Below are 24,733 nucleotides of genomic sequence, written 5' to 3'. Positions count from 1 at the left end.
CCAGCAGTTATATGAAAAAAGGCACAAGATCACTAATCATCAGGGAAATGCAAATCAAAACCACAGTGAGATATCATCTCACACCTGTTGAAATGTCTGTTCTCAAAAAGACAGGAGATTGGTTAGCCAGAATGTGGAGAAACGGAATCCTTGGGCACTGCTGGTGGAATGTAAATTCCTAGAGCCATTATGCAAAGCAGTATGCAGGTTCCTCAAAAAATTAAAAACAGAACTACTAGGCCAGGTGCCGTGGCTCACGCCTGTAATTGCAGCACTTTGGGAGTCTGAGGTGGATGGATCACCTGAGGTCAGGAGTTCGAGACCAGCCTGGTGAACATGGTGAAACCCCGTCTCTACTAAAATTACAAAAATTAGCTGGGCATGGTGGCATGTGCCTGTAATCCCAACTACTCGGGAGGCTGAGGCAGGAAAAATCACTTGAACCCAGGAGGCAGAGGTTGCAGTGAGCCTAGATGACACCACTACACTCCAGCCTGGGCGACAGAGCAAGGCTCTGTCTCAAAAAAAATAAATAAATAAATAAAAATAAAAAATAAAAAAAACTACTAGATGATTAAGCAGTCCCACTACTGGGTATATATCCCAAAAAAGTGGAATCAGTATGTCAAAAAGATTATCTGCACTCCTATGTTCACTGCATCATTATTCACAAGAGCCAAGATATGGAATCAATCTGAGTGTCCATCAACAGATGAATTAATTAAGAAAATGTGCTACATATACAGAATGGAATACTATTCAGCCTTAAGAAGGAAATTCTGTCATTTGTGACAACACGGATGGGCCTGAAGGACATTATGTCAAGTGAAATAAGCCAGGAACAGAAAGACAAATACTGCGTGATCTCAGTAAAAAAGTAGAACTTGTAGAAGCAGAGAGTAGAAGGGTGGTTTCCAGGGGCTAGGGTGGAGGTGGTAGAATGGAAAGATATTGGTCAAGGATACAAAGTCTTAGTTAGATAGAATGCATAATTTCTTTATATTTCATAATAAGTATATATATGATAGGCATAAAATATTATATATGACGTGACGAATGCTTCATAAAGCCATTAATGTCTCAAATTTCAAATTGTTAAACCATCAGGGCAATTTCTACTCTTCCACATACTACATGCAAGGTCTATTTTTGGCTTCAAATATTCTTTTTCTACTGTTAGACAGAATAAGTGATGCATAAAATATAAGCTTTTTGGATACCATCTGGAACTCCATTTGAATCCTTGATACTCATTCTTAAGACATGAGAAGGACTACATGTTGCTATGACTGGCTGAGTCAGATTAGAATAACCTGTGCATTTTATCTGTCACAGAAAATACCATATGACTTGGTCATAAACATACCCCTCCAAAAATTAAGGCAAAAATAGAATCAAGTGTTTGATCTGCATAGATAAATATGACTTGGAATTTGGCATGATAAATTACTGATAAACCAAACTCACAACTTGGGAATACATTATAAACGAAGGCACAATGTTAGCTCCCCTTTATGTCCTATTTTCTCTTGTTTATTCAGCCTAAATATTACTTATAAAAAAAAGTGGGATTCATGGTTTTAAACATTGCTCAGATCTTCAAAATTTTACAAAATAATAACAGGAAGGGCCAGACAGAGGATATACAGATTAGAATGTGGTGACAATTCCTAAATGTCTCCAGTAGTTGTGGCCTTGAGGTTCATTAAGACTGGGTTTGTATTTTCCTAAAAACAGAAGTGAAGCAAACTTAATGGTTTCCATCACAAGGGGCTTGGAGTTTCTTTTCTTTCTTTCTTTCTTTTTGTTTTTTTTCAAGGACAAGGTTATTTTCCAGGCTTGTTTCACAGACCTTAGCCCTTACTTCTCTATGGCTTTGTTTGCTGCTAATCATTTCCTTGCAACTATACTTAAGTTTCTTGAGGGCAAGGGAAGGCATCTCCTTTAACATTTGCTGTATTTTCCCTCGTACCGACGAGTGTGTGTTGCAGTTAGCTGGTGTTCCATAAATGCATATTCATTGGTTGCTAAGCAGGGAGGGGCTGTCCCTTAGCTGCAAATGGTAGCTGCTGAATCTTCCAGTGGCCCAGTTGGCTTCCCCATGAAGAAGAAGTGTAGGGTAGGGGTTAAGAGCCTACCTGGAGCCAGATTGACGTCAACTCTTCTGTCCACTAAATTCCTTTATATTATGCTACTGACTGGTATTTCTGTGCATTTTGAAGTGCAAGAATACTTCTTCTCTTCCTTGGCCCTCACCACATAGCTTTAGCTACAGTGATAGTTTGAAAATGGAACTACTTGGTGGTACCACTCTAATTTCTTGGCGTAGAGGCAAAATTTAAGAAAGTATTCTCATTTCTATCCTTCAAAAGGCAAACTTCACAATAGCAGATAATCAACCTTCTCTATGTAAGGAAAAGAGAAGGCAGGTGAATGTCTCCTTTGTCTTCATTTATATGTTCTCTCACTTATTTGAGCTCCTATACTAGTGAGTGAATGTTAGTTACCCCAGGGTAAGGGCAAGAATATGATAGAAACTGAAGATTTGAGCTCTAGGTCAGGAACTATTCAACCTTAGATAATTTATTCAACCTTCTGAACATGAGTATATTTATCCACAAAATGAGGATAGGGTATTGTTGTAAGGATTGAGTTAGATAATGTATTGAGAAACTGAAGTGCTGTACAAGACATTGCTAATAAGCATTAATTTCTCCAAATTGATCTTTATTCTTTTTTTTTTTTGAGACAGAGTTTTTTGCTCTTGTCGCCCAGGCTGGAGTACAGTGGCGTAATCTCGGCTCACTGCAACCTCCACCTCCTGGGTTCAAGTGATTCTCCCTGCCTCAGTCTCCCAAGTAGCTGGGATTACAGGTGGCAACCACCACGCCCAGCTAATTTTTGTATTTTTAGTAGTAGACTGGGTTTCACCATGTTGTCCAGGCTGGTCTCGAACTCCTGAACTCAGGTGGTCCACCCACCTTGGCCTCCCAAGTGCTGGGATTACAGGCATAAGACACCGAGCCCTGCCTGTTCTTTAGTCTTTGGGTGACCTTTTGAAGTTTTAAGGGGCTTTGCTATAGCCAAGTGTTGTGGAGCCTTATTTCTTATAATTCTCCCTGCTTCTCTTACTTACTTTGTCATAATAATCAAATCACCAAACACAGTTAGAGCTCTTACTATGTCTAAGAAGACTGGGCGTACAGTGTTTAACGAAGTCAGCTTGGGTCAGACTGATTTGTTTCAAATCCTGGTGCTACCATTTTTGTTGGCTGTGACTTTACCTCCTTTCCTTTCTCACCTGTAAAAATGAGGATGATAATCCTCCTATAAGATACTTGGCACAATCACAGTACTTGACCCAGTAAGTACCCAATACATGTTGGTCAATAATGCAGCAATGCGAAGAAAGACAAAGTAAGTGAAACAAGTTTCTAGCCTAAAAGAAGTCATTAGTATAGTTGGGTATAAGAGGAAAAAAAAAGTTTACAGTGCAAAAAAATAAAAAAATAGTTCAAAATGTGGAAAACAGTCTATAGTGCAAAAAAAAAAAAAAAAAAAAAAAAAGTTCAAAATGAGGAATCTAGAGTGCAGTGGAAAGAGCATTAGATTTGAAACTTGGCTCTTCCCTGGCCCCCTGGCCCACGTTTATGATCAGGAGCAAGTCACTCAACTTTCCATGGCTTCTGTATTTCTTTCCTGTCAATCAGGAATAATGAGACATGTCTCAAAGTGCTATAAAAATCAAATAGGAAAAAGTGCATGGGACATGTGACTTGTAGCTGGCTGAAACAGAGTAGGTGAATGATAAATAACAAGGGACATGATAACAAATATTGCTACAAGATGGTATACGGCTAGTAGTCAAATTCATTGTTAGATAGTAAACTTGTGAGAGTTCACAAGAAGGAAAGATCAAGGAAAGCTGGATTCAAGGTTGACTTGGAAAGCCTGCTATTATTTGTTTTGTGGAGAGCATGATCTTTCTGAGCAGCAAATTTGAGAAATCCTCCTTGACTTTTTAGCTGGCTATCCTCACCGTATGTATTCGTAGTTCACTTCTAAAATTTATCCAAAGGGATGAAACATATAGTTTTCTGGATAGAATAATTTCATGGCTCTTTGTTATTTGTAGGAGTGACATCTTCTTTTTGCAATGAGTTTAAGTGGACAGGTTTTTATTCTTTTCAGCTATGCAAGCTGGACACAAAGTCCAGTTTTTTTTTTTTTTTTTTTTTTTTTGAGACGGAGCCTTGCTCTGTCACCCAAGCTGGAGTGCAGTGGCCGGATCTCGGCTCACTGCAAGCTCCGCCTCCCGGATTCACGCCATTCTCCTGCCTCAGCCTCCCGAGTAGCTGGGACTACAAGCACCCGCCAACATGCCCGGCTAATTTTTTTGTATTTTTAGTAGGGATGGGGTTTCACCGTGTTAGCCAAGATGGTCTCGATCTCCTGACCTCGTGATCTGCCCGCTTCAGCCTCCCAATGTGCTGGGATTACAGGCATGAGTCACCGTGCCCGGCCTCCTTATTTCTTACCTTGGGTAAGTTGTAATACAGCTTGCCACAATCCATAACGAATACACACTGTAACTGTGTACACTGTCTTAAAAAAATTCATTCTCAGAAAAATTTCAACAAATGGAATCTGATCCTTTCAAAGCCGCTTAGTTCAATATTTCTTCAATGTTGTTTCTGAAGTTAGAAAAACTTTTCATCCTAAATACTGAATTTCATTTACCTTATTTGTTTTATCACAAAACCTTTTATGAAAAACATCATCAACCAAGTCTTTGGTTCATAACACTTGCAATTCTTTTATTTCCACCTTCATGCTTTGGCTCTGCATTCCACAACCTCATTAGAATTTTTTTTTTTTTTTTTAAATAAGTAAAGGAAATGCCTACATTTTTTTCAAAGCTGAACTCTCCTGCTTAGTGCAATATATTATGACCTTGTGAGAGTTTAAATTGTAATGGTGCTTTCATATAAAGCTCCTCCTTTGTCACTATTCCATGTTTATGAGAGAGTAGAACATATTTTATTACCTGTATTTTATGGCTTATAAATGTGAAAAAATACTGAGGATTTTTATATGCAGATTATCATCAACAGTATCTAATATGAAAAAGAACTGTACTATACTAGTAAGTATAAGCACATATTTCTCTTAATATGTCTGCAGCTATGTCATAAATATAATTCCTGGTTTACGTACCATACATTTACATGATTTGATATTTTGGAGGCAAAACAAAATGCTTAAAATGCTTTGTTATTGGTAGTTATCCTCCCTTAAACCTTTGTACTCAGATGCTAGATGAATACTAATAACAAAGATATCTTTGTTGCTCTAGTAATTACATTTTACTGATACCTTATAGATTTTAAAAATAGCAGTAACAGATTATTGATTGGTACCTGAAACACTATTGATTGTAAAGGCATTGCTTTCATGCGTGGTTGAGATAATAGTCCTAAACTCTTAAGTATCCATATCCTTTTCGTCACCACACTCCTCTAAGGTATATTCTGTTTGTATTATTTGACTCAAGTGTCTTTGTCGTGCTCATCCTCTAATGGGTGAAGAAGAGGAAGGCTAAATTGATCCAGATAAGAAAGTAACTGGAGGATCCCTGAAAGAAAAGATCTAGCTGAAGGAAGGGTGTTTAAAGTGGAAGCAGGAGAGCCAGGAGGGTGCCAGGCATGGAGGAGACTGGGAGGTGGCAATGAGATATTGTGCACAGTCAGGTGATATGGGGTGGGAGTGAAACCTTATGGATTGATGTTAAGAAAGAACGAGAGGTTCTGTGCGTGTGTATGCATGCGTGCATGTGTGTGTGTGTGTGTGTGTGTGAGATATAATTCTTTTTCCTGCATTCAAAAGACCTCAGTGTAGACTTTTATATTTTAATATTTCTAAAGTCATTTTTTATTTCTACTGAATGATGAACCTTCCTGGGTAAGCAAGAAGGCTCAGTTTTATTGAAGGCATATAGGTATTTGAAGTAGGGTGAGATATAAAATATGACAGGGAAACATGAAATAAGAAATATATGCAAGAAAAATATACTTTTATTTTAAATACCCATCTTACTTATTGTGCTGTGACCAAGATAAAATGCTTAACTATTAAATTCTGGCACTGCGTAGAATGGATTTTTCCTTGGAGATATACTATATTGGCTGCTGTCTGATAGATTGATACCAACTCTCCCTCTACCATGGAGAATTATTGAGCAGTAATCATTTCCTCAATTCCAAGTAATTTCTAGGTTTGTAATACATGTAGAAATTAACGAAGTATAAGAATTGAGATGTTTACTTTAAATTTTTATTATTTTTATTTAGTATTTTCATCATTTATCTAGGGAATCAGGGAAGGGGATTAATATTTTTGATTACCAAATGCTCAACAATCAATTGCTTACTTAACAACCATGTGATTTAGGTGTTGTTTTCCTATTCATAACTGAGAAAATTGTAATATAGAAATGATTCATAAATTTGCTTAAGAATTCTCAGATAGTGAGTAGCGGAGCATGGTTCAAAACCATGCCCATTGGATACCCACACACGCCTCTAATCCACTACAGCTCTCTCTTACCTGTAACAGGAACAGTTACTGACCTAAGGACTTTTGGGGGGAACTTGTGGTACTGCTTTTTAATTTTCATAGGATTTTACATTCTTTTGAGTTCCAAGACAAGCTGATTACTTTTAATTGCACAGAGCTTTACACTTCTGTTTTAACTTTTGAAGGCAGCTTTAAACTAAACTTTAACACATTTGGACATGGGCTGCTTTGTCTAAGCAGAGTTTGTACCATCTCAGGAAGGTGGACCCAGAGGGTAGAGTGTCAAGGTTGTGCCAGGAAGGGGTAGACATGGACCAGAAGCAAAGTAAGTACTGAGTTTTATCTCTGGCTTATCATCCCTCTCCTATTTTCAGTGTCTACTTGCTGGGGGCACCCCTGCTTCCAGAGATTCTCTAAGCTTGATGGCTGCCATCTTGGGCCACCACTTACCACCCTTCCCTTAAAGCAGATTGAGTTGAGGAAAAGTTGGGTGTGGACTGACTATAATAAAACGATGGATGAGTTAATTGCTTCTTCTGAGCCAACGTTCATTTAAGAAGAAGAAGGCTCTTCTTTAGGAGGAAGAAGGGCTGGCCAGGTGGGTTCTAATCACAAGAACTGCAAAATGTCTGATGCTGTTGTCAGAGGGACTCAAGTAACATTTTATTTCACTTTTCATTACTTAGAAAGTATTTTTCAAAAAGCAAATGACTCAGTTTTTGATTGTGCTCCTTATTTCCTCTTTACTCATTCTAAATGCATGCACATGGGTATTTATATTATATCTAATGACAATTTAAAAACTCAACTTGTTGCATTTATATTTATATATACACAAAAATATATTATATATATTCTTGACAGACAGTAATCACTTTCACGTTTGTTTCCCTGAGTCTGAAAAAGACCTTCTGATATGGACAAGGCAGTTCACATGGCTATTTTACAGATGCTGAATTAGAGGAACAGAGAGAAAAATTGACCTGACCAAGGTGAGTCAGCGGGAGTAAAGACTAAAACTCAGAATCCCTTCTGGGCTCTTCCTTCCATGCAGCACCAGCAGCACTGGTGGAGAAAGGCAGAGCTGATGGGAACTTAGGCTCTGACCTCTTGATGCCTTGTTGCAGAGTTCCAGAGAAGAGGTAACTCACATGCTGTCCTGGCCTGCTGCTTGGGGACCTTACAGGTCACTGCTATTTTAGGTTTACTCCAAGTGTGGTTTGGAATCAGCCTCATCAGCACCACCTGAGAGCTTGTTAGAAATGCAAATCCATGGGACCTGCTTCAGACCCATGCAGTGAGAACCTCTGGGGGTGGAAGCTAGCTCCTCAAACACTGCTGATTCTCAGTAAAATTTGGGAGGCATTTTAATTAAAGAATTATCTGGCCAGATTGGTTGATGGACTCATTAAATATTTAAAATTTTCAGCCTTTTGGTGGATCTTAGTACTTCCTAGTTGATATTGCTAGTGTATCATTATGTACTATCTTGTAATATTGTAGGGCAGTATAATAAAACTGTTAAGATGGTGAAATTGTGAGATGGTGACTTCCATTTATAGTTATACATTTGACATGTACAGGATCTTTTTTTTTTTTTCTGCAAAAGACTAAATCCACTAAGAGTGAGGAACATTTTTATTTTTGTTCTCGTAATACCTAGCACAGGCTTCAGAACAAAGCTGGTGCTCCAATCCATTTTACTTTAGTTAGTGACACTGACTATCAATGACTTTAAACTGAAGACAAATATGCCTAGTGTGTGGCTTTTCTCACTGTGCATGTTTTATGACAGGACAGTGGAGGGAGTGCTAAACCTTATTTTGTATGAATGTGTATATATGTATGAAATAGGCACATACATGATATATAACATATTTATATATTACATATAAATATTTTATAATAGGTAAATAGTATACACAACTTTATTATATGTAATACATATATATTACTATATATATAATATACATTAGACCTGTGTCCCGAGTCTGCCTCTGAGGCTTGCCACTGAATAAATTATTTGAGCTTAAATTCACCAATCTTTAAATAAGACAACTTGTGTACTATGCCCATCTCAGAGGATTATATGAAGATTAAAAAGAATGAAGCAGGTGAATGTTTTCTAAAAAAGGCAAGGTCCCATATAGATAGATCATGCGGTTTAATTTTTCTTTCGAACATTTTTTAGTCTTCTGTGCTTACCTGCTCCTTTTTAAAAACTACATAAGAAAAAAATCATCAGAAGTAGAATAAAAAGATAATTTTTAAAGTGACAAAAGTGCAGGAGCATTGTAATATGTCATCAAAAGACTAGAACAACTTTGGTAATTTTTCATGTGTTTGAAGAATTATTATGAGAAGGGTGCTAATTGGAAATTCTCAGATAAAGCTGTAAGACTGAAATAATAACAGTAGATATATTTGTTGGAAATAAAAATAACTCTGCAGTAATAAAAATAATTATGTTCTGAAGCAGAGTTACCAGGGAGGCTGCAATAAGTCTATCCTAACAGTGTCTGAGATGATTGATGTTCTTCCCCTGAGAGTCTGGAAATGATAACAGTACCATCATGACGGGATTTTCTGGTCTCAGTTTTGTAACAGTCAACATATTATAAATTGGGGTTGTTTCATGTGAGTTAGGTTGCTCCTCACTAGGAAGCCCAAACTGGAAAACTATTATTATAATAGGTTTACCGTGAGCAGCTTTGTTAATGGAAGTTAAACTTTATGGCTGCATTTCACAGGGAAAAAAAAAATCTTCCAAAAGACAGAGTAGAATGCTAATAAAAATTTAATTTACACTTTAACACGCTCTCTTGTAAAAGTATTTGTGGGACTAGGTTTAGATAAATTTTACTCAATTCTCTTTATCCTGATATAAAGACTTACAACTAAAAGATAGACAGATTTATTATCCTGATGATCTATTGTTATATTGGGTACTTGTCCTAATGGATAATGTACAAACTCCAACATCCAAAATATAATTATTCCAGAAGAATAACTGCTAAATAGGCACTCTTGCAGGCCTTGTTTTACAATCTTTGTAAAAAAAAATTCAGTCCTAGGCAATATTCTTGCTCTATAAAAATAAATTATTTTAAATGTGCTCTATGAGAACTGTAATTATCTATTTCTTGCCATAAATAAATTTTGAAACCTATAATTTTCCAGAGTATTAAATATTTTACTCTGGAGGTCAACAACAAGTGAGGAAAAACTTAAACTATTTTTGTTACCGTTTTATAGTATAATATGTGACTCCTTCTCTAAGTACAATTCCTAGAGAAGCTATATTTCCAGATGACTAGCAAAATGCTTGCTGAAATGCATTAATTAACCTTTACATTCACATAAAAGTGTTTTGTGAGAACAAATGTACACAAAATGTTATCTTTAATCATGACTAATAAAAATGGTTATTATAAACACAAGTTTTACTACTGCAAATGTCTCCTTGACAAATGACAGGGCCTGATTCCTTTATTAAAAGATAATTAAAAATGTTTCACAAGGGATTCAGAACCTTCCTACGGTTTTCTCCTGCCTGCCTGCCTGCTTTGGTGGTAATAATATGAAGAGAATCTTGAAATAATATCTGTTATATTAAATGTGCATGTGTAAATTAATTTTATTCAACAAAATGTTAAAACTAAATATCTGTGGCCTATGGAAGTAGTTAAGGAGCCATTCTGAAATGTGCTAACTGTGATGGGGACTGAGGGGATTAAGTCAACGTTATTTCTGGAACTGGTCATCAGAGTGTGTTCATGCCAGAAATCGATGCTGTGCTGAGCCTGCAGAATGCCACGTGTCTCATACATTACAACCCACACGGACTCATAGCTCTTTCTCCCAAAACCTAAATCATGACAATTATTTGAATAAGCTCCAGGTAAGCTGTTAAAACTAATCATCAATTTGGAAGTATTTTCTCTTCAAGGTGAGTCTGTGATCAGAAAGGAGAAGACCATCTCAGGTCTGTTTAAATAAAATGGTGGTATCACAGGTGTGACCTCTGCAGTGGGAGCACCTCTAACATGGAACAGATACGAGACTAGCAGGATTTGGTGAAACATGAATTCCGAAGCCAGATGGCCTGGGCCCAAATTCTGGATCTGACTAACTGTGTGATCTTGAGTAAGATACTTCAACTTTCTGTGCCTCAGTTTCCGTATCTGTAATAGAACCTACTTCTTAGGATTGTTAGGTGATTAACACAGTTAATATGTGGAAAGTTCTTGAACACTGCCTTGCATGTTATATGTGCTATACAAGGGTTAAATCAATCGATAAAAGTTACTTCCCATAGAGAATCTGGAATATATGAATACACCAGAAAAACTGTTGAAAGAAAGCACCATTGCAGGAAAATTTTCAAGTAAAGAAATAGGAAGACTTACTGGCTCGAGGTCCTCAAGTTTAGATTTTTGTCATCTCCAAATGAGGTTATACAGATAGCCACGCCCGACTGCCAGAATTTAACATTTAAAACATGAATTACTTTTGTAATGCTGTCTTAGTGTGTCTTGCTTTCCTTCAATGTACAAGAAATTGCAAAAATGGAAAGTTTCCCAGCTTCTGAGAGACCCTGAAATGAACTGTTAACAACAACTGAATGGCTAACTTGGAGACTTAGTCCAACTTTGTGTTGAGTAACAGTATATTCTGCAAACCCTGAAGCTAGTTTTATTTGGGATCATGTTTTTAGTGTCCTATTTGGGAAATGCTATATTTTTAATTTGAGATATTTCAGGTATTGTATTATTTTTGTAGCATAACATTTCCAGAAAGGTGGTGATGGCTGCATGGTCAGCCAGTCACTGCATGGGAGACCTGACTATGTCTTTGATGCTATTCCTTGAAGATCCTCTTTTTTATCTGTAAGTTGACTTTCTTAGAAAGTTAGAATTGAATAATGAAGATCCTTTATTGACTTAGATAAGCAGAAGAAAACACTCACACTCTTTTCAAATATACAGTCATACTCAATAAATTCTTAAGAATTTTCTCACATAGCATTCAGGAAGAAATACTCTTAGAATAATTTGGTAAATAATAAATATAAGATATATTGAGACAGTAATCTTTTGTTTTAATTTCTTCAGTATTGCTATTCATAAATAATAGTAAACTTGCATTATTGATTTATCATTCTTGTCAACTGTCCCACAAGGCGCATTCACATTCATTTCTTCTTAGGCAGACTTTCTCTCTCTCTCTCTCTCTCTCTCTCTTTCTCTCTCTCTCTCTCTCTCTCACATGCTCACACAGAGAGCCAAATTCTTATTTTCTACCTTTCTCTCGAAGGTCTTCTGCTGAGTCCTGCAATATGAATATAATTTTAAAAATCCAATTAAGAGAGAGTGATGGTGCAGAACACATAATTCCCAGAGTAATAAAATCCCTAGGTATATGAGTTCAGAAGTAAAATATTTTGTAAAGATTGCCATGGATTTAAAAACGTTAAGGCATAATACCAGAGCTTACTACGAGGGGTACCTGTATATTACAAGTTAATATCCCTAAAACTGATGTGTTTGGTGGTCAGAATCAGCATCATCTGGGAGCTTGTTCGGAAGACAGAATGTCTGCCTCAAGTCAGATGTATTGAATCAGAATTTGCATTTTAATGAAAATCAAAGGTAATTCATATGCACATCAAAGTTTGAGGAACACAGTAATATGACACTATTAAATATTTTACAGATGGATTAGAGTTACATAAAATATAATAGAAAAATAATTCTATCAATGCATACATTTAAAAAATCCATTTTTGATGATACCACAAATTACTTTATGCTTTATATTTCTTCTTACTTCATTAAAATTAACATCGACTTTCTAATAAACAGAACACCACTACAAGGAGATGCTCAATAATCGTTGAAATCTGATAAAATTAGATTGAAATCACGTTGGATTTGATTTTAAAAAGTATCTTTAAACGGAAAAGAAAGACAGACTTAGAAGATGGGAAAAATAATAGCAGTCAGTTTTTGGTACACCTCCTCAGTATCACATACCTGCCTGTTTTACTCACTAACCTGCATGTTCTCTGCAGGTGGAGACTCTGATATTCAGATGTGCTCTGAACAGGGGGCACATTTCAGATCGATGAAGAAGTAAACAATGATTTTCTTTAATTTATTCCTTTATTTTTAAGCATTAAAATATTTGGCTGCTAAATAATTTTGCTATTACTACTGACATTTTTCTACTATTTATCCACTACAAAATCTCAGAAGTAACATAAATGGTATTATAGGAACAATGTAATAAAACTGAGAAGTAAAACCATCAGGGAATTATTAACCAGGATGTGTATCTACTTTCAGATTATGACCACTCATTTCATCCTGTCTCCTTGAAAATTGCACAAGCTCTGTTCATCCACTAGGGTAAAGCATGGCATCAGCTTATTGAATAAACACTTGAATGTTCCTGGTAAAAGAAAAGATTTTATGAAACAATTAATATTTGGAACTAGGTTTACATCAATCATCTACTTTTTTAGAGAACATGATTGCCCTCTAGTGTGGTGAAAAGTTAATGCAGACACCGAGGTTTTCCAACTGACAGAACCAGTCTAGGTTCTGAAAACATCTAGGTCACTGGCTAATTCAGTATTTTCTTTTTTTAGTGAAAAAATTCTAGAATTTTTCATATAAGGTCACAGATCTTGTGACAACAGGATAATATGTGTTTTTCTTCCCACGACCAAAAAAGAAACTGGTGTGAGCTGGGGTTCGCTATCAGCAGCTCCCGGTGGCCACGCCCAGGCCTAGGTTTGTGCTGTGAGCTTCCTCGGGCTCGGAGGCCAGCTTTTTTCTGGCTCTTGTGAGCAATGAGCTAGCAAGGTAGCCTGAGCATATGATCAGTCACACTCAGTGGAAGTAAAAAATAATGGTGATTGATAAATCCGGAATTTTCCTAAAGATGGTCTGAATTTATCAATGAGAAAATCTTCCATTCAATATGTAATTGATTCTTCCACTTCATTGTTAGTTGTACAGATAACAGTGTAATCTTCCACTTCATTGTTAGTTGTACAGATTTAACTTTAAAATTCTGTTTGATAGCTACTGCTAGGTATTTACAGACCTAAGTACTTGATCTTAAATTATAGGGAAGAAAACTACTTTATTATATGAATCAGCCTTGTGGCACTCTGAAAGGATATTTCCTGAATCTGAGTAAAATGTAGCCTCTTGTAGCATTTTTTAATCACTGAGCATGAGCTATTTGATGGGAAGTCACATTGTGCCAAATGATCAAATGCTTATTCCACAGTCTATCCATTAGTAATTTGAAAAATAAAAACCCAAAGTAATTAAAACTGCTTTCAATGCGACAAATAAAAGTTTGCTAAAAATATTAACGAGGTAATAGCTCTAACAATAAAAACACTCATTTCTGTTTTAGAATAGAAAAATTTACTATAAATTTGTAAGTCACATTATTGTAAAAACATTGTGAATTATGACTAAAGTTCTAGATTTTAATAGCACAAATTGTCCAATCTTAATTATCAAATTGTCCAATCTTAATCTTAATTATCATTTTAAAAGATACTTTCTTTCAGAGAATGTTAACATGCATAGACAAACACCACCAGGTCTATTAATTTATCCTATCATTCTAGCTACCTGCAACGTGTTACACTGGGTCAGAGGCTCAGCTTACTCACCTGGTATAAACTAAATACATGAGATTAATTGATAAACTACTGCCATTTCTTTCAGCTTTATCCTAAAATCCTGACCAAATCCTCAGCTTTTCATTTCTAGTTACTTATATATCCATTCAGAAGGTGCCCACTTCATTAGAAAAGATAATGGGGAGTATTATATGCACCTCTTACAATCATGCTGAATACGTAATTGTTTAATGAATCAGGAAAAAAGCACTCGCCTTGATAATTAATTGATTGTCTTTGAAATTGGAATTAATTTCAAAATCTATTATTTTAATACTGCAGAAGTAGTGTTCTTTTCATGATTTGCAAATGCAGTTAAATTATGGCCAGAAAGGATCCTTGCGTTTGTCGTATTTGGGGTGGGATTTTTATTGGGATGGAGGCTACCATTTCACGATCCATGTATCTGTGTAGGATTGAGGCTGTATCAAGAATCAGCAGTTGGAAGAATAGTTTCGCGGGGAAAAAACTTAAAATTTTGTGCATAAACTATATTTATATATTTATAGATATAACCTTATGTTGAAGATCACAACATCTCAATTATATATGTATATTCTCATCCATTGCAGCCACAAACAATTCTCTGCAGAGAATTTTCCAGCAATCGTTGGCACACAAACCCTGCTCTTAGCAAGCACCTGCACATGTATCTTAGCCAGATGAACATACATAATGCTGGCAGGAAGCAAAAATATATTTGCTTTATAACTTAAAATGAACATCTGGAGACAAAATTTCCTTTTCGTGGGGGAAAGGGATGAGGGCAATTAGGAGGAAGCAAAGTGAACGCAACAAGGGTTAATCCTTAACCAAGAGCAATCCACGTCCCTTTTGAACAAATGAGAACAAATAAGGCTACTGAATCATCAAATAATAATAATGATTTTAAATGATAATAATACTGATGATGACGATGAGTTTGCAGCCGCTAGCCCGCAGCGGAAACCTTTCTGAGGGGTGCAGAAAGCGAAGCGAGATCGCCCCCACCACCCATTCTCGGAACCTTTCTGGACGTGCGGGTGAACTGCGAATTGTGGAAAGCTGGGGTAGCTCAGGACACTGCGCAGAAACCGGTCTCCCCGGCTGCACCGCGGGGGCGAGCGCCCAGCTCCGGGGAGGGGAGCGCAGGGCGCGGCGCGGGACTCTGCAGGGCTGGCTGCGCTCCACGCACCCAATCCCCACGTGCGCCCCCACCCGGCCAGCGGTAGGCGGCTCTGGGCCTCAGCTGGGAGGGGTAGGGCCGAGCCGCGCCCCGCTGGAGGAGCGAGGGTCTTCCTTACAGAAGCCCCTCGGGGGGTCTCCATTCTGGAAAATCATAGAGAACAGAGGTGGGCAGTGGGCTCGGGCTGGGGGAAAAAAAGCCCCCAGCTCCGCGGACCGTGGGTGGGCAAGAAGAGAGAGCCCTCCCTGAATCCCTGGGAAGGGGTCACCTCTGCGGTCTCGCGCCGGGGCTGGGTGGGGCCGCGCCTTTGTGTGGCCGGGCGGGGCTCGAGCCAGCTTTTCTGCAGAGCCACTCGCTCAGCTGGGAGGAGCTCGGTACTGGGGCTGAGAGCCACGCCGGGGGTCTGTGCACATCAGGGGGTGCTTGGACCGTTGTGGACTGCGGGACTGAAAAAAGAGGTTCCGGGACTGCATACAGCTCAACTGCCCCTCCCATATTCCTCTTCCCCGCCAGTCTCGGAGCCTGAGGTCTCCCTAGCTCGGTGCGGAGGGTGGGGCAGGGCGGAGCCGCGCAGATGGAGCTCTTTCGGCAGCTTTCCCTGTCTCCGCATCTTGCAACCGAGTCCCGGGGGACACGTGCTTCCAGCTGCCACAGGACCCCAGGCCCCACCCTGCCTGTCCACCCCGGGGCCACTGAGCGCCAGAACCATGGGCACTCAAGGCACAAGGCCAATTGCGGATGAAGGCCCTGAATCCGGAATCTTTTCCGGTCATCCTGTGTCTCTACTGTCTGTCTCTCTGAGCTTATGAAATTGCCAATATTTGGCACTGTCTGACCCACAAAACGGAAATTTCGCGTGGCTCAACTTAAGACTTTGACCTCTTTTGCTTTATATTACGGTTTCATGTCATCTCTATTATTATAAACACACATGTCTAGGTTCCAGAAGCTTTTCCCGCAAACGATCAAAGGTCTTCAAAGAACCCTTTATCTGTGTCTATGTCTAAACACTCTATGTAATGTGCTTCCGAAAAGAAAAATGTTAACCCACTTTTCCCATCTCTCTCAAAAGCAGAACAATGAGGCCAGAGTGGGGAGGGCGGGGTCAGTGGTCAGGTCTCTCTTGGAAGCCGCGGCGGGGAGTAGGGAGCGCGGAGCGCGGGGCGTGGCGCCGCTGTCCCCGCAGGGCTGGGCTTCTGGGTGTCACGCTGCGCTCCCCACCCGACCCCCTTTCGAATGAAGATGCAGCACCGGGCGGGGGGCGGGGCTGCGCTGTTCCGCACTGGGTGGGGCTGTCCGCATTGTGCGCCCCGCGCTGCAGGTGCCTCCCCCCGGGACCGCTGGTCCGCACACAAAGAAACCCCACCCCAGCGCCTTCGAAGCCGCTGTCCCTCCACCCCTACCCACCGCGCGCTTCCCCGCCCCTGCAGCTGCCCACCCGCGCCCTCCACGCCCTCCGCGACTTCCTCTCTCCTTCCCCTCCCTTGCCCTAAAACAAAGGAGCGGAGGTCCTGCCCCCACCCTTGTCCCCCGCCGTCTTACCTCCCTGCACCGCACCCCAGGACTAGCGGTTTCTCTGACCAGACAATACCGTAAAATGTGCCCCGTTCTTTCCATCCCCTCCCCCCGTCTCCACCCATCTTTCAAACAGCGGGATGGGACCGCTTTGACTTTGCAATTTTCTTTTTCCTTTCTCCCACCTTCCCTTCTCCCCTTCCCTATTTTCTTCTTAAACTAGAGAAGAAAAAAAAAAAAAAGAAAAAAAAAAAAAAAAAAAGGTCGTTATAAAGCACTTTCCAAAACGTCTCTTAAGCCCATTTAAAGCAAACAGTTAAGGTAGCTTCCTCCCCTCAGGACTGAGTACTAATTTTTAAATATGGAAACAGAATAAATTCTCTACCCACAGGAGAGCAACTTACCTGCTTCTACCTTTTAAAAGAAATTCTTCGCTTTAGATTTCCATAGACCTCTTCTCTGCCCTCCCACCTCCCCCAGAACTGCCCTGTCCTTCCTGGTCCTGTGTTACCATTAACGTCTTTTTCTTTATAAAATATCTCTGAATGCTTCTAGAGCTCAAGAAAGGTGGGCTCCAGGTAGAGCCGACGGAGAACGAGGCGCAGTGCCTTACCCATTGCTGTTTTAGCCATTGTAGGGATGTGCAGACGCTGAGCAGTGGCGAAGGCAAAGGGTCCGGCTACAGCAGCGGAGAGAGCGAGAGAGAAGACTGAATAAGGCACTGAGTCTGCAGAGTGGGACCGTGCTAGAGAAAGAGCAAGAGGCAGGAGCCCATGAATAATTATCACTCAGAAGCTCAAGCAGATTGGCTCCCAAGGTCCCCTGACATGACTCCCGCAGAGTCAGAATCTCCAAGCATTAAATATTGATCGGCCAATGGTGCTGGAGTACAAAGTACCAGAATGCAGTTTGAAATGGAAATCAGTCCTTCCCTGGCGGCTCCCCCCATTTTGGGGGCCTGATAGTACAGTCCAAGTAGAGTGGCGCTTTAAGCCCTGAAGCTTCCTAGGAGCTAAGAACTGGGCTGTGCCTACCTAGGAGCCAGGAGTCTTGACTTTGCTCATACATGTGCCACTGCACAATTCAATGGAAAAGGATTCAGAGGCTTGAGAAGTCCTCACTATATGCAGGCTTTTGGAAAATTCTGTTTAAACACTGTGTTTTCACTTTTTCATATTTTCTTTCACCTTTGGCTCTGTCCTTGGTTCTAGTCTTTCAGAGCTACCCTATGTCTGGCTATGGTGGCAGCTCAGAGCAGACTTGCATTATTGTCCTTCATCTTTTAGCACACCTGGACCTAGGCATCTCTAAACTCTTGAAGGTCTCTCAGGAGAGGGAAGCATGGTGTTTTCTTTCCTTGGCACAGAGGAAGGGGCTGCCTGGTTGCTTGAGAATAGGGATGGTAATTATGGTCCACCTGGGGACATGGGGGAAGAGGAGGAAAGTTTAACCTCTGGGGCCTGCGTCCTGTCCATTTGTTAACAGGGCAGAACCAGGTTGGCTGACTGGTTCGGGCATTAAGGAAACCATAGGTGAATGCCATGTTGCCCTGAAGGTGTAGGATTAAGTGGGTCAAAATTTTAGTAACCTTTCCAGGGCTCTAAGGAGAATGCTTTACATGGAAAACTTATAAGAGATGAAAGGTGTGGTCCGGGGCATTATTTTTCTGAGATCCAGAGACACTACATTTATGTAGGCCCAGGAAAGATGTGTTCAAGTTTTGGATTGAGCAATGTCATATGTGAGGATCTTTGAGACTAGTTGCAAAAAATGACTTTCATTACAAACAAGGCATTCATTAGTCCCTCCTTCTCACTTAATGGATGCCAGTCATTCATTTGTTCTCTTTCACTTGACTTAAATATATACTGAGGCAGTTACCATGTGCACAGCTCTGAAAATGGTGAGAAAAAGTTTAGCAGTTGCTGCATGAAGCTTTTAATTACTGCTAATTTAACACTTCTGTGACTTTATTGATCCAGTCTAATTCCATTCAGAAACTGATTTTAATATTAGAAAAATAGGCAAAGAATCGCTAATTCTGACATACTTGAAAGCTGAAAGAAGAGCACATTGTTGCAATCATGAACAGGTATGAAACCCTGGCAAGTTTTTAATTTCAGAAAAATGAATAGATTTTTTTTTCTTTTTATTAAAATAAGCTTTTAGCAGCTTTCTGTCCAATCACATTTCAATTTTTTTTTTTCTGTCCTCTGGACAAACACATAAAACCATTTGAAAATAGCAGGGCACTCTCCTTGGTGCTGAAATAAATTTCTTCACCTCCTACTTACTTGTAAGACATTTTAACCTCATAGACATTTTGCTGAATGATAGGATGCTACTGGAACTGGAACGATTTTGACCTGCTGAATCATGGGGAAAATAAAAGATGAAGTGGAGATCAATAAAATTATTTCTTGAACAGGAAGATTAGAAATTACAGTTCCTGTCTTTGAACAGGTCTGTGACTATGACACAGCAAGAGAGTGATATGGAAGTTGACAGGGTTCGGAAATAAATAACCTTTTTCTCTGTATATATAGGCATTTCCCACTTTAAATGTAAGAGTTAATCACCTCTCACTGGAGTAGTTATCACTCATGAGGTGAAGGATCTTCAGCATGTTTGTGTGACTAATATCTTCAAAGTATTTCTCTTCTCCCCACCACACCCTTTCCCCTCAGGCTGTGTGTCATCTCTATACATTCCTCAGCTTCTTTGGAGAATAAGGGCCCTAAGTCATAACATTAATGTCTTTAACAACTGTAGTTGGCTGCTGAATGAAATTGATTGCACTTTTGATCACTATGAGGAAAACAGAACCTTCATTCTACTGCCCTAAGTGTCATATGTGTGACTCTTTTCTATTTCTGATTTTCTAGGTGTTAGCCACCTAACATCAGTTATGAATTATTTTTAAATAATGTCAAACAGAGAAGAGAGTAGGTTAATACGGTTTACCATAGAATAAAAAGATATTAGGCAAAATTGTCAATCAGCTAAGAAAAACCAAATAAATTCAAATGGCTGTGCCATTATCAAATTGTTTTTTGTTTTCTTTTATCATTACAATATGCTATCATGCATATTCACATGGGAAAGTAAGGGCAAAATATGAATAGAAAAATTATTTCATATTCAATATGTTATTCACTTATTCATTCATTTGTTCAGCTAATTTATTCAACAAATATTTATTTGATGAAGTTTCAGACTTTTGTGATGCTAGCCAAGCTTCTCCTTAACGTCTAAAAAATAGAAGGTGAAGGAAAATATAACACGTATCTCTTTAAGAAAATATTAATTTGGGGCAGTGAATATGATCTTGTGTATTTTGGATCATGCTTTGTTGAAAAAATTTGAAAAAATAACCCAAACTGGCTCTAATAATAAAAGTGCATTTGCTGTTTTATCTAACCATAGAGATACAGTTGGCACCAGAGGTCTGGAGATGAGATCGGCTTTTCCTGAAGCAAATGGTTTTGATGGGAATGGGTGGACACTCAAAGAATAGGTACTACATTTGCACAATGTAAACTAAGGACAACCAGTATCTGTCTTGCAGGGATTTGGGTAGACTGAAGGGTTATCCTGTATGAACTGTCTAAGCCATCATGGATATTTAGTAATTTTAAGTACTATGACTATATTTAGTGTTTTCAATACATTTAAACCTTTGAAGGGTAGAGAATGAGTAGTGTATATCTTTATACCCTTCCTAGTGGTTGGTTTCATGATTCACATGGTAGATAGTTAAAAACACTTTGTGAAATAATAAATAATACACTGTTGAAAATGATTCAAGATGGCTGAATCCAGTGAAACCATATTGATACTTCTAACCTCCTTTGCTTAGCTTGTATTGGGAGCAGGTATTAGGCTGTTTACCAGTGTTTATTTATTTATATCCTGCCCTATTCCCAAAGAACCTAAATGAGTGGAGCTCACAATAGTAGATAGCCGTTGTTAATTTTGTTAATTTTGTTTTCTCTAACAGCAGTAAGCTGGAGCTGTGGAAATCAAAGACTTGCTAACAGAAATTTTAATTATTGTGGGTTACAGCCTATTGTGTATTATCTCTGTGAGGAGGCCTGAGGTGTTGATTTCTTTCCAAACCAGAGAGTAACAGTTGCTTTGGAGGATTAGCTGATGCCATCTAACACAGTCATATGATTTTCTGCTATTTATAATCAAGTGCCTGGGAAAGAATCCTAAAGTGATTATTAAAAGTTAGTGCGATAAGAGAAACATTGTTAAGGTCAAATTAATTGTTTTGATCTGACCTCGGTTGATTACAAAGTAAGTATGAGAGATAAAATCCACTGAATTTTTTTTAGATGTTTAGAAATTTAGGATATAAAATAGTTACAGCTGAAGATATTTAGAGATGCATCTAAAATAATCACACATGGCCGGGCGCGGTGGCTCAAGCCTGTTATCCCAGCACTTTGGGAGGCCGAGATGGGTGGATCACGAGGTCAGGAGATCGAGACCATCCTGGCTAACACGGTGAAACCCCGTCTCTACTAAAAAAAATACAAAAAAACTAGCCGGGCGACGTGGCGGGCGCCTGTAGTCCCAGCTACTCGGGAGGCTGAGGCAGGAGAATGGCGTAAACCCGGGAGGCGGAGCTTGCAGTGAGCTGAGATCCGGCCACTGCACTCCAGCCTGGGCGGCAGAGCCAGACTCCGTCTCAAAAAAAAAAAAAAAAAAAAAATCACACATGAAAAAATGGTTGACTTATTAACATTTTGATTATTTTGCCATGTTTAAATTCTTATAAATTAATAAAAAAAGGATTAATAAAAAAAGGATCATATGTCCTTTAATAGAACTGTCTAATACGGTTTATTCAAAAGGAAAGTCATTCCAAGGAGGGAGAGCTAGTGTTCTTTATTAGCAGTGTGCTCTGTATTGCTCAGGATTTTGCCAGTGTGTTAGAGTTATTTCTGAAGTACAGAACAAACATACTTTATTGTTTTCTTCTTAAATTGGTTATTTAAAAAAGAAGAATTATTAGTTAATTATTGTTTTCTTTGATCTACCTAGGGTCTTCTTTATGTCCAAATGGGACTTGTATGTATTAATAATTGGTATAATTCACCCTGAAGCAAAATGACTTACTGAAATTAGTAAATCCTATTGATAGTTTTATAATTGAACTTTTCTGGAAATAAACTTGTTCTAATCATAAGAAGGCTTGATATAAATTTAATGAGCTGAATCTTTACATTACATTGATAATGTTGAAAACTACTCACTATCTTGGCAGCAATTACTGTTACTAACTTTTTCCTTCTCTCCATGAGTTGATTTACAGCTTGAATCCAGGGAGAACATTAGTTAGACACCATTGAAGCTGGGAAGTTGGTTCCCCTTGAGATTTCACTCAGCATCTTAGTTTACAACTCTCAAATGAGAAAACAGTGGAGACAACGCTGAAGTGCCTGGAAGAGAAATCTAGGAGAAGGGTGACTCACTCTGTTTATCCCACAAGCCTCAATTTATTTTACTTTTTAAACAGTTCCCCTACTGTGAGGATTGTATTATATGTACAATAACATTAGTTGCCTAAGAACCTTATTTTTCTAAATCAAGCTAAAAAGAGGAGGACGATGATGTAGGGAAGAGAAAAGCAAAAGCATTTTATTATACTGCCTTCCTGGGAGATTCTCCCATTAGTCATTTATTAACTAATTTTCTGACCCTCTGAACTTCCACCACCCCCATCCTGCTGTTTTATCAAGTGGAATTGAATTAATGGATGTAGGTAGTATTTTAAAAAAAAATTTCATCAAAAATTTAATTTGACAGTAACTTTAGACCTGAACTTGGCCAGGCTTGGTGGCTCACGCCTGTAATCCCAGCACTTTGGGAGGCCGAGGCGGGAGGATCATGAGGTCAGGAGGTCAAGACCATCCTAGCTAACACGGTGAAACCCTGTCTCTACTGAAAATACAAAAAAAAAAAAAAAAAAAAAAAAAAAAAAATTAGCCTGTTGTGGTGGCTGGCGCCTGTAGTCCCAGCTACTCAGGAGGCTGAGGCAGGAGAATGGTGTGAACCCAGGAGGCAGAGTTTGCAGTGAGCCGAGTTCGTGCCACTACACTCCAGGCTGGGCGAGAGAGACAGACTCCGTCTCAAAAAAAAAAAAAAAAAAAAAGAAAAAGAAGAAAAAGACACATTAGACTTGAACTCAACTGTAGACAACAGAACCCCATTCCACTCCTTTTTTTTCTCTTGTCACATTTTTAATGGCTTTTTCTGTTTTTGATTTGATTACTCCTTGAACGACACCTATCTTTTTAGTTCAGTTCAGCAAAAACAGAGCAATGTGCAGTTAGGTGGCAAATGCTGCCTATTGCGGCAGAAAAGAAATTTCCCAGAGATTTGCAGATGTGTTATTTGGGTTTATTTAGAATGTACAGGAAATGTCCTCTTTTGGAAAGAGGATTTCAATAACTTGAACATTTACATCAAAATATAGAAGTATTGTACTTATATTTCTGTCATAAACTATTTCAAATGGATAGAAGAGAGCAAATAATGAACTTGTATTAGTCAAGTTAAGAAATTACCAAAACTTTATTGCTTTTGTTTCTTTTTCCTTTTTCATCTTTGCTGAAATCTTTAAAAGGAAGTGACAATCATCATTTAAATTCACCCTTTGTAGTTAAGCATGTATCTCTAAAAGCATGAACCTTTCTTACATAAATACAATTCTATTAAAATACTTAACAATTATAACTGCATTTTCATGATTGTCTCAAGAATACAGTTGCTTTGTTTAAAACAGGACCCAAATATGGTCCACATATTCTATTCACTTTTGTGTTTCTCAAATCTCTTTTAATCTGGTACAATCCTCCCTTCATTTTTAAAATTCCCATCATTGGCTTTTTGTAGAAACTGGGTCAATTGTCCTATAAACTTTCTTACATTTTGGATGTGACTCTCTACTTCTGATGTAGTCACTTATTCCTGCCCTCTGCAAACGAAAGCCAATTTTGAAGCTTGATTAAATTCAGGATAATCTCACCAAAGAATAACTCAGTTTAATTAAAAGCACGGCTGCTATTTATTCACATGTGCTGGAGATCAGTCATAAAACCAAGGCAAGGGGGGAGTTATAAAAACAAAACCTACAGCAGCCTGAGGAACAGTGAAATATTGTTTTTTTGTCCATGGGCAAGCTGATTAATTAAAACCTATCAAGGAGAGCATTTTCCCAAAGCAGACTGGCATTTATCAGAGAAGGGAACTTTATTTATATGAGTTTTTGGAGAAATCTTGTCACTAAAAGTGACAGGAAGTGATGTTTTATTTCTAGGTGTGGCTGCTGTTGAACTCTGCTGGACTTCTGCTGAGCCCTTCACCTTAGTTAAGCTAGGAGTGTACCATTTCTCTACTATAGTAACGTTGTTCCTCTTTTAGTTAAAGTCTGCTGAGTGAGCTGTGATAGCTTCAGTCTTTTTGATGCAGAATTGCAATGAACTGAATATTTATGTCCCCCCTCAAATTCATATGTTGAAATCCTAACCTCCAAGGTGATGGTACTAGGAGGTGGCACCTTTGGTAGGTGATAAGGTCATGAGCAGGGGTGCCCCATGAGTGGGATTAATAACCTTATACAAAAGACCCCAGAAAGCTTCCTTGGCTCCTTTCACAAGTGAGGATACAGCTAGAAGATGCCATGTATGAGCCAGAAGACAAGCCCTTGCCAGCAATCAAATCTGCCAGCACCTTGATCTTGGAATTCTTAGCCTTCG

At 38.8% G+C, this 24,733-nt stretch overlaps 1 protein-coding gene across 3 annotated transcripts in view; it reads right to left on the bottom strand.

The window, feature by feature from the left end:
* The window catches only part of STMN2 (stathmin 2), a 55,781-nt gene extending 37,803 nt beyond the window's left edge, over nt 1–17,978 (bottom strand). Inside the window, exons 1-2 of one of the 3 annotated variants that reach the window (XM_025393374.1) lie at nt 17,578–17,671; nt 6,578–6,579 (exon numbers count right to left, since the gene is read on the bottom strand). Coding sequence is in view for 1 of the 3 variants with exons in the window: in XM_025393372.1 (XP_025249157.1) it covers nt 17,578–17,596 (19 nt within the window). In the remaining 2 variants the exon portion in view is untranslated. Of the gene's footprint in view, nt 1–6,577; nt 6,580–16,991; nt 17,051–17,577 lie in introns of those variants that run through there. The other 2 variants (XM_025393372.1, XM_025393373.1) reach the window with 2 other exon arrangements.
* Nucleotides 17,979–24,733: the final 6,755 nt, after the last annotated feature.

Source organism: Theropithecus gelada, chromosome 8, assembly GCF_003255815.1.
Source record: "Theropithecus gelada isolate Dixy chromosome 8, Tgel_1.0, whole genome shotgun sequence".
Classification (NCBI taxonomy): Eukaryota; Metazoa; Chordata; class Mammalia; order Primates; family Cercopithecidae; genus Theropithecus; species Theropithecus gelada.
The sequence above is the reverse complement of the archived record's forward strand: the minus strand, read 5'-3'. Positions and strand labels throughout refer to the sequence as shown.